General features: G+C 43.3%; 1 protein-coding gene across 1 annotated transcript in view; it reads left to right on the top strand.

The window, feature by feature from the left end:
- SLC40A1 (solute carrier family 40 member 1) overlaps positions 1-16410 on the top strand; it is a 445358-nt gene that overhangs the window by 221369 nt on the left and 207579 nt on the right. Inside the window, exon 3 of the mRNA XM_068244931.1 lies at positions 11499-11658. Within this exon, the coding sequence (XP_068101032.1) occupies positions 11499-11658 (160 nt within the window). The remainder of the gene's footprint in view (positions 1-11498; positions 11659-16410) is intronic.

Genomic DNA, 16410 nt, shown 5'->3' with positions numbered 1-16410 from the left:
GAAATAAGAAAAGGGGATACATAGCAGTGACTGCATGCCAGATAACTAGATATTAAGGTGTTGGGAAGGTTGTGGGCCCTGTGGCACCTCTTAGTCTAATAGCAATCAGTGTGTGACGGCTGGGGTGGCAGGGATGGAGGGGCGCACTTTGGTGTCTCAGCCTTGGGTGCTGGAGGACCTTGTCCCGCCTCTGGAAGAAAGAGTTCCTTCAATAAAAGATGCATTTAGATTCTTATGAAGGCCTATGGATATGGAGACTGCTCTTGATTTCCCTTCCGGGTTCATGCTATGAAACCATTTATTGTACCAGTTTGAACTAATATAAGGCAACTTGTCTGAGCGGAAATGTTTCTTGTAAAGTCAAAATTGACACTTTCTTTTTATGAAAGTGGTACAGAACCTGGGATCTCTTCTGGGGTGTGTTGAAACCGTTAACATTATAAGATACCACAGTACAGTCAGCCATGGTTAGGGGTACCCCTGATTAGAATAAGTAGTGCTGGAAGAAAGGGACAGAAAATAAGAAAAAAAAAGACAAGTAAACGCATATAAAATTGAATCGGGCATAAACTTACCTATCCACCTATCTCCTTGTCGGCGGTCAGATAATAATTCAACCACCATCCGGGTGCTAACGTTAGCATCCGGAAACGTGGGTCTGACCAATGGGAGGTGGAGACGCATAGGAAGTTGACCGCTGTTGCCCCCCAGTGGTTATAAACTTTACCAACTGAAACAGAATTCAGAATTAAAGAACAATATAGACTTTCAAAAAGATAGAGAAAAAAATACTTTTCAAGAAAGCTCTTCTCTTACAATCACTTACACCATTCTCCTTTTGTATCTAAAGGCACAGAAATATTTCAGAAATAGTGATAACCTCCTCCCCCCATCCTCCCTCCCTGCTTCAGAACACCAATTAAGTGCAAGTATGCAAACTGGTCAAATAATCATAACAGGGGACATAATGAAACTTCCTTTAGAAAATAGATTCTGCGATCCAACAAGCCATAATCTAGGCTATTTAAAGATAAAGGTAAAGAAGTCATAGACCCGATAGAACCCAGAATACACTACAAAAACATGAATAGCATAGAAGGAACAGGATTTGTGTCTGCATGTGTCTCATACAGTATATTGATATGAGAATCGTCAAGGCACAGGCATTATACAAGTAAAAATCGTGACATGACCATATTATTAAACTTTAAACTTTGCATCAAAAAAGACAGTCTAGCATAAACTATCATTTTCAGGGGGTTAATAGAATGATGGGAGGGGGGCGTGGCTTAGGAATGGACGCACATTGCTAGAGCTCCGCTCTGACTCTCCCCAAACAGCCACCTTTGCTGCTTTTACAGCTCAGCTAGACTGGAGATTCCTGGTCCCATCCATGCCTCAGGGCCCCTGAACCTAAACCTACCTGCACGGGGTCTTCCAAACGCCCTATTTGTACTTACCCGACGCCCTGCTGTGTTGTGCGGCCTATACCCAAGATGGCGCCCACCAAGGGATCCAGCCCTGACTCCGATCCCCGGCAAGAGGTCCCACTGCAAACAGCCGCATCAGAAGATCATCTCGATCGCTCACCTACGGTAAGAGATATGAGAGATCTAGCGGCAGAAATTAAACTAGCACTGACAGCCGCTACCACGCAGATCAGAGAGGAAATGGCGGCCATAGCGGGGCGTGTGGACGGGCTGGAAAGTGAGCACAGGCACCAGGCCCGCACAACTAATGCTGCAGCCAGAGCCATCTGAATGCACAATGCCAAATTAATAGAAGCCAACCGTCAGATTGAAGATCTGGACAATAGGGGAAGGAGGTGCAGTATAAGGGTGAAAGGCCTGCCTGAAACGGTACTATCTAGTGACATTATTCCAGCCTTAACAGCCATTTTTAATGGGGTCCTAGAGAAACCTAAAGAAGATCACATAGAGTTTGTGAGAGCGCACAGAGCTTTGAAACCAAGAGGGAGCGACAATGAGGCCCCAAGAGACGTTATTTGCTGCTTACAGTCTTTTCCACTGAAGGAATCTATAATGCGGGCAGCGAGAAATCAAGAAGATATAATTTTTAATGAAACTTCCATTGGAATATATCAGGACCTTTCTCCGATCACTTTAGCTAATAGACGAGCACTAAAACCACTGTTGCAAATACTTCAGGATAAAAAAATCCAGTACAGATGGAAGTTCCCCTTTGCGCTCGTGGCTTTAGAAGGCAACAAAATGGCGACTCTCAGGTTCCCAGATGAACGGTATGCTTTTTGCCAGGCCCTTGGATTACAGTGCCCTGATCTCCCGGAATGGTACGTGGATTTTATCCTCCCAGAGGAAATCTACAAAGAAAGAGACTCGTTTTATGCTGACACAGAGGATAGTCCGCAGACATCCAAGAGATCTAAATCTAATTCTTCCACCTCATCTGAGGACTCCCAGCGTCGCCGCACCCGAAGAAGACACGGGACGGATGAGTGAACTTTATTAAGTTTGGCATTTTCTCTTCTTGGTTGCATTTTTGTTTTTATTCTTGCACTGACTGTCCATACGCATTTCGCAGGCAACAGAGGGACCTGACTTAAACGCTAACACATTTGCTTCCCTGATTGTCGGAAATTTTTTCCCCCTCCAAACTCACAAATATGCTACCTGTGAATACCAGGAGTCCCATTTGCTTCAATGGCCTTCCCATTATAGCAATATATATCATGCATTCGTTACTCCTGCCTTTTGAAATATTAATGTAATTGAGATTTATATGCTGTGTATGAGGCTCTACAGAGGATCCCTCGGGTCTTAATGTGCATCTCTGTCCCTTTCCATCCGGGGTGTTGTTTGTTTACATGCACAGATTACGGAATACAACATCTTTGTTAACGGGTTAGCGGGGAGAATACCTTGCCAAAGATCTAAGATTCAGGGGGTCTCTGAGGGAGCCAACCTGCTATTTACCAACTGCTAAGATCGGGCTTACCCCATACGCATGTTATTGTTCCTTTTGTATGTTTGACACGATGTACACTTCTCCCCCTTGGGGTTGAGCTCAGTGAACAGTCACTGATCCTCAAGGCTAAATTGTACCTTGTTAGGTGGTCTGAGGGTGAGATGGGAAGCGGGGGGGCTGCCGCCTGGGGCGATGTCGCGCCAATTGTCCAAGGCCCAGTTTTACGGGTCGGACATGGCGGGACACCGCCTTTCAGCGGTTCCTCTGGGATGGATCTTGCCTTGGTTGATGTAATATTTGCACTTAGGTTTCGGTTCTCTTTGGGTACAAGGGGCAGGTCAGGGTTATCAGTTTGTTGTTTTTATATTTGACCTATGGGTGGGGTTGTTGTGTTTCTGGGAGCGGGCTGGGGCGGGGGACCGGGTTTGTTAAAGCTCCGTTACAATATGTGACTTAGGTGGCTGGGGGGGGGGGGGAGGGAGTGTAAAGTAGGTGTGACCTATAAACTCTCTTTCGCTGATTTCACCTTCCCCCAAGTTAGCATCGGCCAACACTATTGTAAGCCTCCACAAATCCTGTACAGGAATATCCTTCTAGGATCTCCTGTGTGGTGAGGTTCTCTCTTCTTTTCTCTTCTTCTTGTCTTCCTTCTACCCTTTAATCTCTCACTTTACTTCTTGATTCCATTCTTCTTTTTCCTTTCCTCCTCTTTTAGGAGTCCTAGGTTCCTGAAAAGCTACCTGACATGTCTAACTCTATGCAAACGCACACAGTCAACACACGCCAAACCTTTCTGGAGTGGAAATTGGTATCTGTTAATGTAAACGGGTTAAACACCCCTGAAAAGAGAACCCACCTGCTGGAGTTTCTCCAAAAAGAAAAAGTTCAGATAGGTTTTATTCAGGAAACCCACCTTAAAGAGAACCCGAGGTAGGTTTGAAGAATATTATCTGCATACAGAGGCTGGATCTGCCTATACAGCCCAGCCTCTGTTGCTATCCCAAACCCCCCTAAGATCCCCCTGCACTCTGCAATCCCTCATAAATCACAGCCACGCTGCTGACAAACAGCTTGTCAGAGCTGGCTGTGTTTATCTCTATAGTGTCAGTCTGCTGCTCTCCCCGCCTCCTGCAGAACTCCAGTCCCCGCCTGCATCCCTTCCCTCCCTGCTGATTGGAGGGAAGGGATGGGGGCAGGGACCGGAGCTATGCAGGAGGCGGGGGGGGGGGGGGGGTAGCTGAGACTGACACTACAGATGTAAACACAGCCTCACAGCAAGGCTGTGATTTATGAGGGATTGCAGAGTGCAGGGGGACCTTTGTGGGGTTTGGGATAGCAACAGAGGCTAGGCTGTATAGGCAGATCCAGCCTCTGTATGCAGATAACATTCTTTTAACACACCTCGGGTTCTCTTTAAGAAAACCTATATACCGGTATTTAAAAATCATAACTATACACAAATTTTCCATGCAACAGCTTCTGAAGGTAAAAAAAAGGAGTGGCTATCATCATTCACAAATCCTTGGAATTTGTGGTCAGTGAATCTAAGGCAGACCCGGAGGGAAGATTCCTTTTCCTTAAAGGTAAGGCTGGAAATAAATCGGTCACTTTGGCCAACTTATATGCGCCTAACCAGAAACAATCTTCCTTTTTAGCAAAAGTACTCGGTGAATTACAGCAGTTTCAAGATGGCATTTTAGTTGTGGGGGGTGACTTAAACGTCTCCCTCGAACCCAGGGCCGGATTTGTACTTTTTACCGCCCAAGGCCAACTGTATCGTCTGTATGGTTGTTATCTCTGTGTCCCCCAATGAGAATTCTCCTTACTTTCTATCATTGGTGTCACAGACAATATACGCTAATATACGCTATTTTAGTAATATGCGTATAGATTATATGTTATGTTTTGAACTTTTATGGTATGCTTGCCATCTCCTTAATGATGGACCCAATGTGTCACCATGAGAGTTAGGCTGAAGTGTACCTGCAGGATAGAGCTTACATATCTTGCAGGGACATCACAAGTACAGGACAGTGAGTTCAAAGGTTAAAGCTGTCCTTGTAGATAAAGATGGCTGCATAGAACAGCTCTACTGCCACTCACTGAGCCGCCCCTAAACTTCTGGTGCCCTAGGCCATGGCCTATGTGGCCTTGCCAGAAATCCGGCCCTGCTCGAACCACTACTTGATACCTCTAATGGGGCCACATCAATTCCGTACAAAAACCTTCGCTTTATGAAAAATAAGCTAGATGATTTGGCTTTGTTGGATGTATGGAGGTTAACCCACCCCACAGTAAAAGATTTTACGTTTTACTCTGGCTTACATAATAAGCATACCCGCATTGATTATTTTTTCTTACAACAAAGGGATCTTCCCCTCCTGAAGTCTGCTGAGATAGGAATTAAAACTTTCGCTGATCACAATCCAATTTTCCTTATTTTGAAACTACCAGAAACAATCCATACTTCCTGGAATTGGCGCCTCAACCCATTCCTACTCACAAATCTTGAAATTCAACCAGGCATAGCACAGGAGATTAAATCTTACTTTAATTTAAATGAGGACTCTGTCTCTAACAAAATGCTACTATGGGCGCATAAACCGGTCCTGAGGGGCTACCTGATTAGTTTGGGTTCTAGACTAAAAAAAGAAAGAAATGCTAAAATAGAAGGTATTATGGCCCAAATTAAGAGGTTGGAGGGTGCACACAAACAGACGCTGGCAGCTCAGACTCTCCAAGAGCTCACCCAAGCTAGGGCCACACTTCTCTCTGAATTAAATGTCATTGCCAAGCGTAAGCTTTTGATGAGAAGAAAGGTATTTTATGAGGCAGGTAACAAATGTGGGAGAATGTTTGCGAGGGCTCTCCGCAAGCAGTCAGCCCAGACTAGGGTTAAAGTTATATGCCCTTCATCTCAGGTTAAACTCCACTCAACTGATAAAATTGCTGAAGAGTTCCGCAAATATTTTGAGGGACTATACAATCTTCCCCCAGGGTATAATCCTTCTCTCAAAAAACACAATAGAGAAGCCATCCTATCAGACTTTGTTACCAAATATGGTTTGAAGAAATTTTCTGAGGAGGATGCAGCCAATTTAGACACTCCAATCACTAAAGATGAATTCTGGGAGGCCCTGAAAACCATGCAACCAGGCAAATCCCCAGGCCCGGACGGGTTCACAGTTGCTTACTACAAATTATTTAAAAAAATCTTAGCTAGACGTTTTGTTGACGCGTTTAATAACCTGGAGCAGGACAACAACCCCTCCATCCACTTTTTGAGCGCCCATATAGCTGTCCTTCCTAAAGAAGGGAAAGACCCTGGACAATGCGCAAGCTACCGCCCAATATCTCTACTTAATGTCGACGCAAAGCTTTTTGCAAAAATTCTAGCCAATCGGCTCATTGAATTTATTCCAGATCTAATACATACGGATCAATCAGGATTCGTCCCTGATAGGGAGGGGAAAGATAACACAATGAAGACGGTTGGGCTTATAGCCTATCTGCAGAAACATGGAATCCCAGGCATGCTTCTTTCAACAGACGCGGAAAAAGCCTTTGATCGAATTGCCTGGGATTACATGTTTTCCGTACTCAGAGGTATGGGGATTCGTCCGCAGTTTCTTCATTGGCTTCATTCTCTTTACTTTAAACCATCAGCTCGAGTGAAAGTGAATGGTTTTCTTTCAGACCCATTTGAAATCACTAATGGTACGAGGCAGGGGTGTCCCCTTTCCCCTCTTCTTTTTATAATCACCCTTGAACCTTTCTTAAACATGATTAGGGACGACCCTGACATTGGGGGAGTGAACATTGCTCGGAGGGAGTTCAAAGTTGCCGCCTTCGCAGATGATCTCTTATTTTTTATAACCAACCCAACTATCTCCCTACCCACCCTCATGAACAGATTCAAAGAATTCCAAATCCTCTCTAATTTCAAAATAAACTTCCAGAAATCAGAGGCAATGAACATCTCTTTGTCCCTGAGCTCCAGCACCCAATGTAAAAATGCCTTCCCTTTCAAATGGGCTAACCAGGCTATTAAATATCTGGGGATTTACATTCCTAGAGATCTTAACCTTATCTTCCAACTTAATTTTGAACCTCTACACTCTAAGCTGTGTGCTGAGATTGCTGCTTGGGGGAACAAGCCATATCTGTCTTGGTTTGGACGGATAGCGTCAATCAAAATGACTCTGCTCCCGAATTTTTATATGTATGCCAAGTCCTTCCTATTGCTCTACTCAAATCTTTTTTGAAAACTCTTTAGTCAAAGATCTCAGCATTTATCTGGGGCAACAAAACCCCAAGATTAAAACATAATATACTCAAGCTCCCTAAAGCTCATGGTGGAACAGGTCTCCCAGACCTGATGGCATACCACCAGGCAGCTGTTCTCAGCAGACTCTTTGAATAGTGTAACCCTAACTCGACTAAACACTGGGTCGTTATCGAAAGGACTTTTTCACCAGTGTCCCTACAGGCTTTACCATGGATCAACGATCCAAGGGTTAAAAAGTGTGAGCAAGCACACCCTCTTATTCTGTCCTCCATGAGGGCCTTTAGAATTTTGTTTTCTAAAGAAGAGGGCTCATCACTTATAGGTCCTTTAACTCCAGTTAGAGATAACCCAGCTTTTCCACCAGGGCAATTTTCCTCCTTTGCCCATGGCTGGACCCTACCCACAATTCCAAGATTGAGAGACTTTGTCCAAAACAACGGGATTAAAGACATCACTACCCTCCACCAAGTAATGGCCTCGGGTGGGTTTCCCCTCTGGGCATACTTCCAACTTTGTAGCTTCCTCAAAGACCTGAATCATATAACTGGGGTAGCAGACAGCTGACTCCCTTTGAGCAATCTCTGGTACAATCTGTCCCTCATAGACACACCATCTCCCTACTTTATGATCTTTTAACCACCATGGGTATGCCACATACTCTTCCCTACCAGGCAAAATGGGAGAGGGCTTTGGGGAAAACTCTGTCGGACAAACAATGGCAATCTATCATTTCATTGACTCACAAGTCTACTTTGAATGTCTCAACTCAAGAACAAGGTTTCAAAATTCTTACCTTTTGGTACAGAACCCCAGCCCTCCTTAGCAAATTCTCTCCGGAGATTTCGGACTCCTGCTGGAGATGTGCCGCACCCAAAGCAAACCTACTTCATATCTTTTGGGCTTGCCCCCACTTGACTTCTTATTGGAAAGAGGTCCATAAGTGGACGGTGGCAATCTCTTCAGTTGAGGTCCCCTTCTCCCCTGAGGCCATGCTGCTCCACTGTTGCTCAATCTCACAGAAGTCTTACAAGAAAAATGTTCTAGTCCACTTACTCAATGCGGCCAGAGCTTTAATCCCGCTACTTTGGAAAAAAACAGAAGCTCCCTCAGTCATACAATGGTGGGCAAGAGTGGACGGCATTGCCCAAATGGAAGACATTATTCTGTCTTCTCAAGACAAAGCTGACCAATATGTACATACCTGGGCTTGCTGGTTCCTATTTAAAGACTCAGATGATTACAAGCAGGTGGCTGAAACCTAGGATGGATATCTATCTCTACCACTACCTCTATTACTATTGTTCCTTTTACTCTTTCCTGGACTCTCCTTATTCTTTTCTTTTTCCTATTCTTCTTCTCTCTTTCCTCCTCCTTACTGATATATATGGTTATGCCTTTTTCTGATAGGATTTGTTATACAGAATTGTCTCATTTCAAGATGCATTCACCAGAATGGTTTTTGGCTAATTCCCAATTTCTGAAATGGCCTGTCTTGATAGTATAACTGTTCTTTGTCTTTATGTAATGTTCTCATTCAGATTTGTGTCTCATGACTATTGCCACTTTATATCAAAATTGCTGGCTACACAAATGCTTTGTTATATTTTCTGAAAAAAAATCAATAGAAAAAAAAAACTTTAATGTAAAAAAAAATAAAATAGAATGATGGGAGGTATATGGAGACATAGCTAAAGTGAGATTGTCTCTCAGCTCTAAAGTAAAGCATTGAAAATAGGAGTAAGAGCAATTTAACTATGGGCCAATATAATGTATAAAGAAAATTCAACCGTGGTAATTGGTGTGCAATCTTGTGCCAAAAGCAGGTGATTGGTGTGCAATCTTGCGACAAAAGCGTATAAGTGGTGTGCAATCTTGCGCCTCAAACAGAGGAGGTATGTGAAGTCTTGTGCCATAATAAGGAAAACTAAGGCAGTCATATGGTATACATAGATTAGAGAGATAGCTGACGATGATTTTGCCAATCCAATGTAGATCGAGAGCGGGAGGCTCTCCATCAGGGAATATCTCAGGTGTAAAAGCAGATCAACCATATCACTGGTATTTGATGCAAATATGAAAAGGGATAAGCATCCGTCTCAAAGAGGATTACAAGAAAGCAAGAAAGCATAACCACATCCTGTCTCAAGCAGCGGTTACCATTCCGTCTGGATATAGGTACCCATCGGTCCCGCTTTGGTTGTTCAGGAGGTTGTAAGGTTATTGGCCAATCCGAGATCACAATAGGTGGGAGGTCAAATAGGGATCGTACCTTTTATAGATCTTCGGGAGATTTGAAAACCATCGACTTGCCATCATGGATTATCAACAAGGAGAGAAAGAGGCGCCCTGGTATAATAAAAGCATCTAAAATCAGCTAAAAACAATAGAAAATATGAGGTGGCTTACCATAAATGACGAAAATCTCAGTAATAATTACAAAAGATTTTTATTAGCACAGGCAATGCGCTTCGCGGGTCTCAGCCCGCTTCATCAGGCCAACAGCAGTGCCAAATAAAATAAATCATCCAGCATAGGGAGCCTCAGAGCCCTCCTACCCTTTCTTCCCCAGCGAGTCACTATAAATGGTGCAATCATCGGCCCAACCACACAGGTCCGCTGCCTGGGTGTCACCATGAGCTCAACCCTCTCCCCCACCCCCCACACTCAAACCATTACTAGGGCCTACAATTTCCATTTACACAATATCTCCAAGTACCTCTTCCAGAACCCGGACACTGCCAAGCTGTTCATACATGCCCTCCTCTCCCACCTGGACTACTGCAACTCCTTCCTATAAGGCCTCCCTCTGAACCACCTTGTCCCCCCCCCCCCCACAATCCATCATGAACACTGTAGCCAAACTAATCTACTCCTCCCTCTATTCTGTCTCCACTACTCCCCTAGGCAGACTCACCCACTGGCTCCCAATCTGCTTTAAGATCTTATTTTTGGCCAACAAGTCTATACACAAGTCCTGCTTGACCTACATCCCTTAGCTGGTCAGCAGATACACATCACTCCTCCAACGACCTCCTCCTTATTACCCCATGCTTCTCGCACTTCCATGCCGCCCTGTGGAACTCTCTCCCACTGCCCTTCAGGCTTGCCCCCTCCTTCAACCCCTTTAAACAAGCCCTTAAAACTCACCTTTTCAAGGCAGCCTACCTTGCCAATGCCCTTACTCTCTCTGCCAAGAACCTCTTGATTTAGCCCTCCTATCGTGTCACCAACCCTCCCTTTAGATTGTATGCCTTTATGGGTCTCCTTGTGTATCCTACTTGATCGTCCACTTGGCCCACAGAATAGTGTGAACTTGTATTATTGGGACTGCTACTTCAGTGCATGATCTGGCATTGAGGGTCTACGAGGGTCTTTCCTGTATTGTGTTGTCTGTCACCCCTATTATTATTGTCCATAACCTTATTTATTGTCTAGCACTGTGTAATATGTTGGCACTATATAAATCCAATAAATAAGACTACCACATTCATTTATCAAGAAAAATGCTGTAAGTCATCAACAGCAACTCTGATTTCCACCAAAGATCATAAAATGGAATTGCACCACTTTCTCCATACACACACTACGAGAAACTTGATTCCTTTTCTCTTAAAGTCAATCTATTGATTGATTCATAGAATACTTGCAGCATTCTTCAATGCTGATTCTTGTTAGTGGAGCAAATTCCAAAGGATAAGGGGTTATTTAACTTTGCCTGGTGAGTAGCTAATGTGCATTGAATCACACTGCAAGTATTATATAGTTCAGTCAATGGATTGCCTTTAAGGGAAACCTGAAAATTAATTACAATTTAAACCAATGATGTGTCTGTGCACGTAAGATACTTTGGGCCATTGAGAGCAATATGGCTTTGACAATCCGCAGTAATTGATGAGATCTCGGTGTGTGTGTGTGTAATGTGTCAACATTTTATGATCTGCGTTGGTGATCATAGTTACTCTTGACGATTATTTATTTAATCTAAACTGTTTTAATGTTTTTGTTTTTCTTTTGTTTGGGTTTGTTTTTTTTTTAGTGATTTTTACTGTCAGTGTTATGTGTATTTACTGACGCACAGGAGTTATACATTTTTATTTTGAGGTTTTTATTTGTCAAGAGTTGTCTTTTAATTCTCCGTAACGCTATATCTAGTAAGATTGAGTGCTACAAGTTTATACTTGTACTATTTGTTTAAAATGTTCACTGCATGCTGTAAGTACATTTTATAATTATAAAGTACATTTTTCTTAAATGCTTCTTACAGGGAGACCGTATGTGGCATTTTGCTGTCTCTCTCTTCTTGGTAGAACTCTATGGAAATAACTTACTCCTGACTGCAGTCTACGGTCTGGTTGTGGCAGGCTCTGTGCTGCTCCTTGGTGCCATAATTGGAGACTGGGTTGACAAAACCCCAAGACTGAAAGGTATTTTTAAGATACATTAACAAGTGCTCTCAATGACATTCCTAAGATTGAAAATAAAGTTTGAATTTTACATTTATACATTAATTATACATATACAAACCAATATGAAAGTAGCAGAAAATTCAAAGATTGCCTAGAAGGAGCATTGTGGAAAAGTGATTGTACTCAAGGACCACAAGTGCACATCGCTTATTGAAAGATGCTGACTAGACATCTTAACAACATTGCTTCTCCATCATGGAGGAGTCACAATATAAGTTTGTTTTTTTGTTTTTTTACTTGCAAAGTAAAGGAGCTTAGGCACATACACAAAGGCTATCATTCATAAAAGTGTTGTCGGTAACTAAAATCTGTGCGGGAAAATACCGCCGTCGGTATTTCTGCCTTCTGGGTGGTCATTCATAAAAATGTTGCCTGTTGCGGTAGGAGTGCGGAGATATTCCGCTGTAGGCTGTCGGTAGGCTGTCGGTAGGCATGCGGATCAGGAGAAGCTGGCCGAGTCCCTCTATGCGGTGTTCTCTCTGCTGCTGCTTGGGAGGTCTGTCCCATTCACTTACATGTACTCCGCATGCCTATCGCTACATCCAGGGGAGCGGTAATCCCCGTCCGCATACCGCCTGCGTTAGTTTTTATGTATTGACATTTTGTTACATTTCCGCATAGAATCACTGCAGAATGCGGTGATTTATCGCTCTGCTCGGAAAAGTCAGCTTCACGTGCGGAAACAGCCTTTATGAATACACATTTTGCTCAGGGTTCGGTAAAGTCGGCTGTTTTTAGCAATTCCGTATGTGGGAATGCTTTATGAATGATAGCCAAAGAGGGCAATGCATGTCCAGACCTGAGCATTAAGATAGTCATTAAATCTCTGCAATCAAAACATTAACAATAAGCTGAGACTCTAGCAACAAGAAAAACGTCTATGGCCTCAATTCATAAAGCATTACCGCATGCGTTATCGCCCAAGCTGTAAATTACTGCATGGTATGTTTTTGTTAGTGGATTCATAAAATTGAACGCATGTTTACCGGTATTAGTGCGGTAATGGTGCGGTAATGTAAACGTTGTTCGTGTCGGTAAAGTAAATGAAGTGTATTCATGGAAAAAAAAGGGGGAGTAAGGAAGCGATAAATAACAGCTTGTTATCGCCAGCAAAGACCTGGCGAGTTTGCTCTACACAGTAGCATTTTAGGTGACAAATGGAGCCCTTGCAGCTTAATGTTATGGAATTTTAAAGGATACAGAGGAGAAAGGGTTAGAAATCGTACAGAGTTATATAATTTTATAAGAAATATATATATATATATATATATATATATATATATATATATATATATATATATATATATAAAAAATATAATAATTGATAAAAAATATAATAATTTATATAAAATATGATAATTTATAAAAAATAAAATAATTTATAAAAAATAAGTCACATGTGTCTAAAACTGCCCACTTCTACCCAGCATGCACCTTGTCATTGGGAAGTCAGCGGCAAACTACCGCACTCAGCAAATTTTACAGACAGCTTTCCGCACCACACCGCACACTTACCGATTGCTATCGCACTCGGAATTTTTTTTTATGGATTCACTGCAAAAACCCTCATTTACCCCTAGCGGTAATTTCCCGCCCGTCTCTGAACTACCACACTCATTTTTATGAATTGAGGCCTATGTTGTAATTTGATATCCCCTGGTGTCACATGACTGCCTATGGCAGATAAGCCCATTTGAAAGTACAGGCTGTAAACCATACGTTTGCTTCCATAAATCAAGAAGTAGAAACTGTGCAGATTTATTTTAGGATTTGTATCAGCTGTAACAAAGAAATGTTTTTTGTTTAAAGGTTATTATGCTGTTTATCTTTTAGAGCAGAGATGCTCCAAACTATTTCAGGGTTTGCAAGAATGTAGTCTATCCTGGATAAAGATTGGTACGAGGAGAAATGGCATGTAAAGCCTGGTTGATCAGGGTTCCACATATGCCACATATCTAAAAGATTATATGATGACACCCATGTTTGAAATTGTAATGTGTCCCTAGGATTGGGTTTTGGCCTATCCACCATTGGAGATAACGCCTGATTGAAGTCTCCACATAGCATAATTTTAGCAGTCGGAACTTGAGCCGCCCTTCTCATAATATCATTAAGTAAACAAAGATCAGCAGGCAGGGGCACATATAGACCGACCAGGAGTAATTCCTGTCCATGAATGCGTGCATGTAATAAAACATATCTCCCCATGTCATCTCTGATTGTGCTGCACAATTGAAAGGGCTGAGTAGGTAGAATAGGTAGCATTGTAATAATGTCCCACCCAATGTTTTTTTTTTGTTTTGTTTTTTTTTTAAAGCTAATATCCTGCTGCCATGCAGGTGGGTTTCGGACAGAATGTAGATGTGGGGGGTTATAGCTTTTAAGATAGTTGAATACTGGGACCTTTTAATTTTGGAGTTAAGACCTCTTACATTCCAAAACACTACATTTGTCATTGATGCAGGTGAACAGAGGTGCCAACAGGAGAAAATAGTATAAAAGGTTTAAAACATTCTCAAAGGACTAGAGGACATGATCTGCGCATGGAGGAAAAACGTTTTAGCCATTTATTTAGGAAAGGGTTCTTTACAGTAAGAGTGATTAAGATGTGTAATGCATTGCCACAGGAAGTAGTTATGGCAAATTCTATACCTGCATTTAAAGGGGGCTTAGATGCTTTCCTTGCGTTGAAAGACGTCCATGGCTACAATTACTGTGTAATGCCCAGTGATGCTGATCTAGGGATTGTATTATTGTTCTCTGGTTGAACTCAATGGACGTATGTCTTTTTTTCAACCCAAGTAACTATGTAAAACATGGACGTGGAAGAGGTGGACTCTTAGCCACTCCAAAGAACACAACAACAGGCACGTCTTTAATGTATCACTAATATTTATTCATACACTCCACAATATTGTACATTTGTCATTGCGTAAAGAGTAAAGAGATTAAGGAGTTAGGGCTTTATTCACTAAGACAAATAGCATGGCTTATCAGGGTTGACATACATTATTAGAGTTAACATGCCTTATCAGAGTAGCATAGTGAGTGCTACAAACGTATGCCTGCTAATTGGCAATGACGAGAGCTCCACTTGTCCTGCCCTGAGCCACTGCGGGTCCAATCACTTTAAAGGACATTAGCCTCGCACTTTGATCGGCCCAATTGGCTGCTTGTCACTTGACAGGCAGCCTATTGGGCCAATCAAAGTGCGGGGATAATGTCCTTTAAAGTGATTGGACCCGCAGGGGTTCAGGGCAGCTCTCGTCATTGTGGAGCTCTCGTCATTGCCAATTAGCAGGCATAAGTTTGTAGCACTCACTATGCTATACTGTGATAAGGCATGTTAACTCTGATAAGGCATGCTATTTGAATCCAGCTCCAAGAGATTAAATAAAGCTTCTGATGGACAGGTGTATATACACTTGCATCAGGCATGGTGGTGTGTAAATCACTGGGCATGAGGCCAGACAGAGATAACCGTGCATCTTCACATATCACAGCATAAAGCATTAACCAAAACATTATAACCTTATCACAAACCTAACCCACAACACCCTCCCTGCTACGTCTAATAAGTTTAGTGTAGCTTAAATCCCAGAACCCCTACCTTCCCTCAACTATCCGTTGAGAGAGAGGCTATTGATTGACTCAAGAGTGTGCACACACCTGTGTGTGAGGGGTGGCAGACGAACAAGCTGGGTCCGCTGCCCAGCAACACCCAGCCAACGCTGGGAGGAACATTTCTTAAATGGGTACAACTAGATTGGTAAAATAGAAAGGTTTAGACAGGGATGTCAAACCGGTCCTTCGAGGGCCGAGGTCCTCACACATTTTTGACAAAGCTCCCTCCCCTTACATCCTTTCCTCCTACTACGACCGAGGAAGTCAACCACCTACTGCAGACTTCCCATACCACTACTTCCCCCCTTGACCCCATCCCTTCCGATTTACTCCAGCCTCACTTCACGGAATTGGCCCCAGTCCTCACTACCCTGTTCAACCTCTCCCTATCCACAGGCACCTTCCCCTCAGACTTCAAGCAGGCCACTGTACTACCCCTGCTCAAGAAACCCTCCCTCGACCCTTCGCTACCCTCCAACTACCGTCCTATCTCCCTCCTCCCCTTTGCCTCAAAACTCCTTGAGCGCCTGGTTCACAAACGCCTGACCCAGTACCTCAATGCCAACTCACTGCTAGACCCACTCCAATCTGGATTTCGGCCTGCCCACTCAACCGAAACTGCTCTCACCAAAGTGGTCAACGACCTTGCCTTAGCTAAAGCTGAAGGTAAATACTCCATTCTCCTCCTCCTTGACCTGTCAGCAGCTTTTGACACAGTAGATCATCCCCTACTCATCCAGTCCCTCCAGTCCTTGGGCATTCACGATCTCGCCCTGTCCTGGCTTTCATCCTACCTCTCCAACCGCTCCTTCACGACCGTCTTCAATGAGTCCTCTTCCAACCCCAACCACCTCTCGGTGGGAGTCCCCCAAGGTTCAGTCCTTGGCCCCCTACTGTTCACCCTATACACATCCTCCATTGGCTAGGTTATCTCCTCCATGGGTTTTAACTATCATCTGTATGCAGATGACACCCAGATCTACCTCCACACCCCTGACATATCCACCACTACCATGGACAAGGTCTCCTCCTGCCTATCAGCCATCTCCTCCTGGATGTCCGCTAGGTTCCTGAAACTAAATCTAG

Source organism: Hyperolius riggenbachi, chromosome 7, assembly GCF_040937935.1.
Source record: "Hyperolius riggenbachi isolate aHypRig1 chromosome 7, aHypRig1.pri, whole genome shotgun sequence".
Taxonomy (NCBI): domain Eukaryota; kingdom Metazoa; phylum Chordata; class Amphibia; order Anura; family Hyperoliidae; genus Hyperolius; species Hyperolius riggenbachi.
Note: the sequence above shows the minus strand (reverse complement) of the source record. Positions and strands in the feature narration are given on the sequence as shown.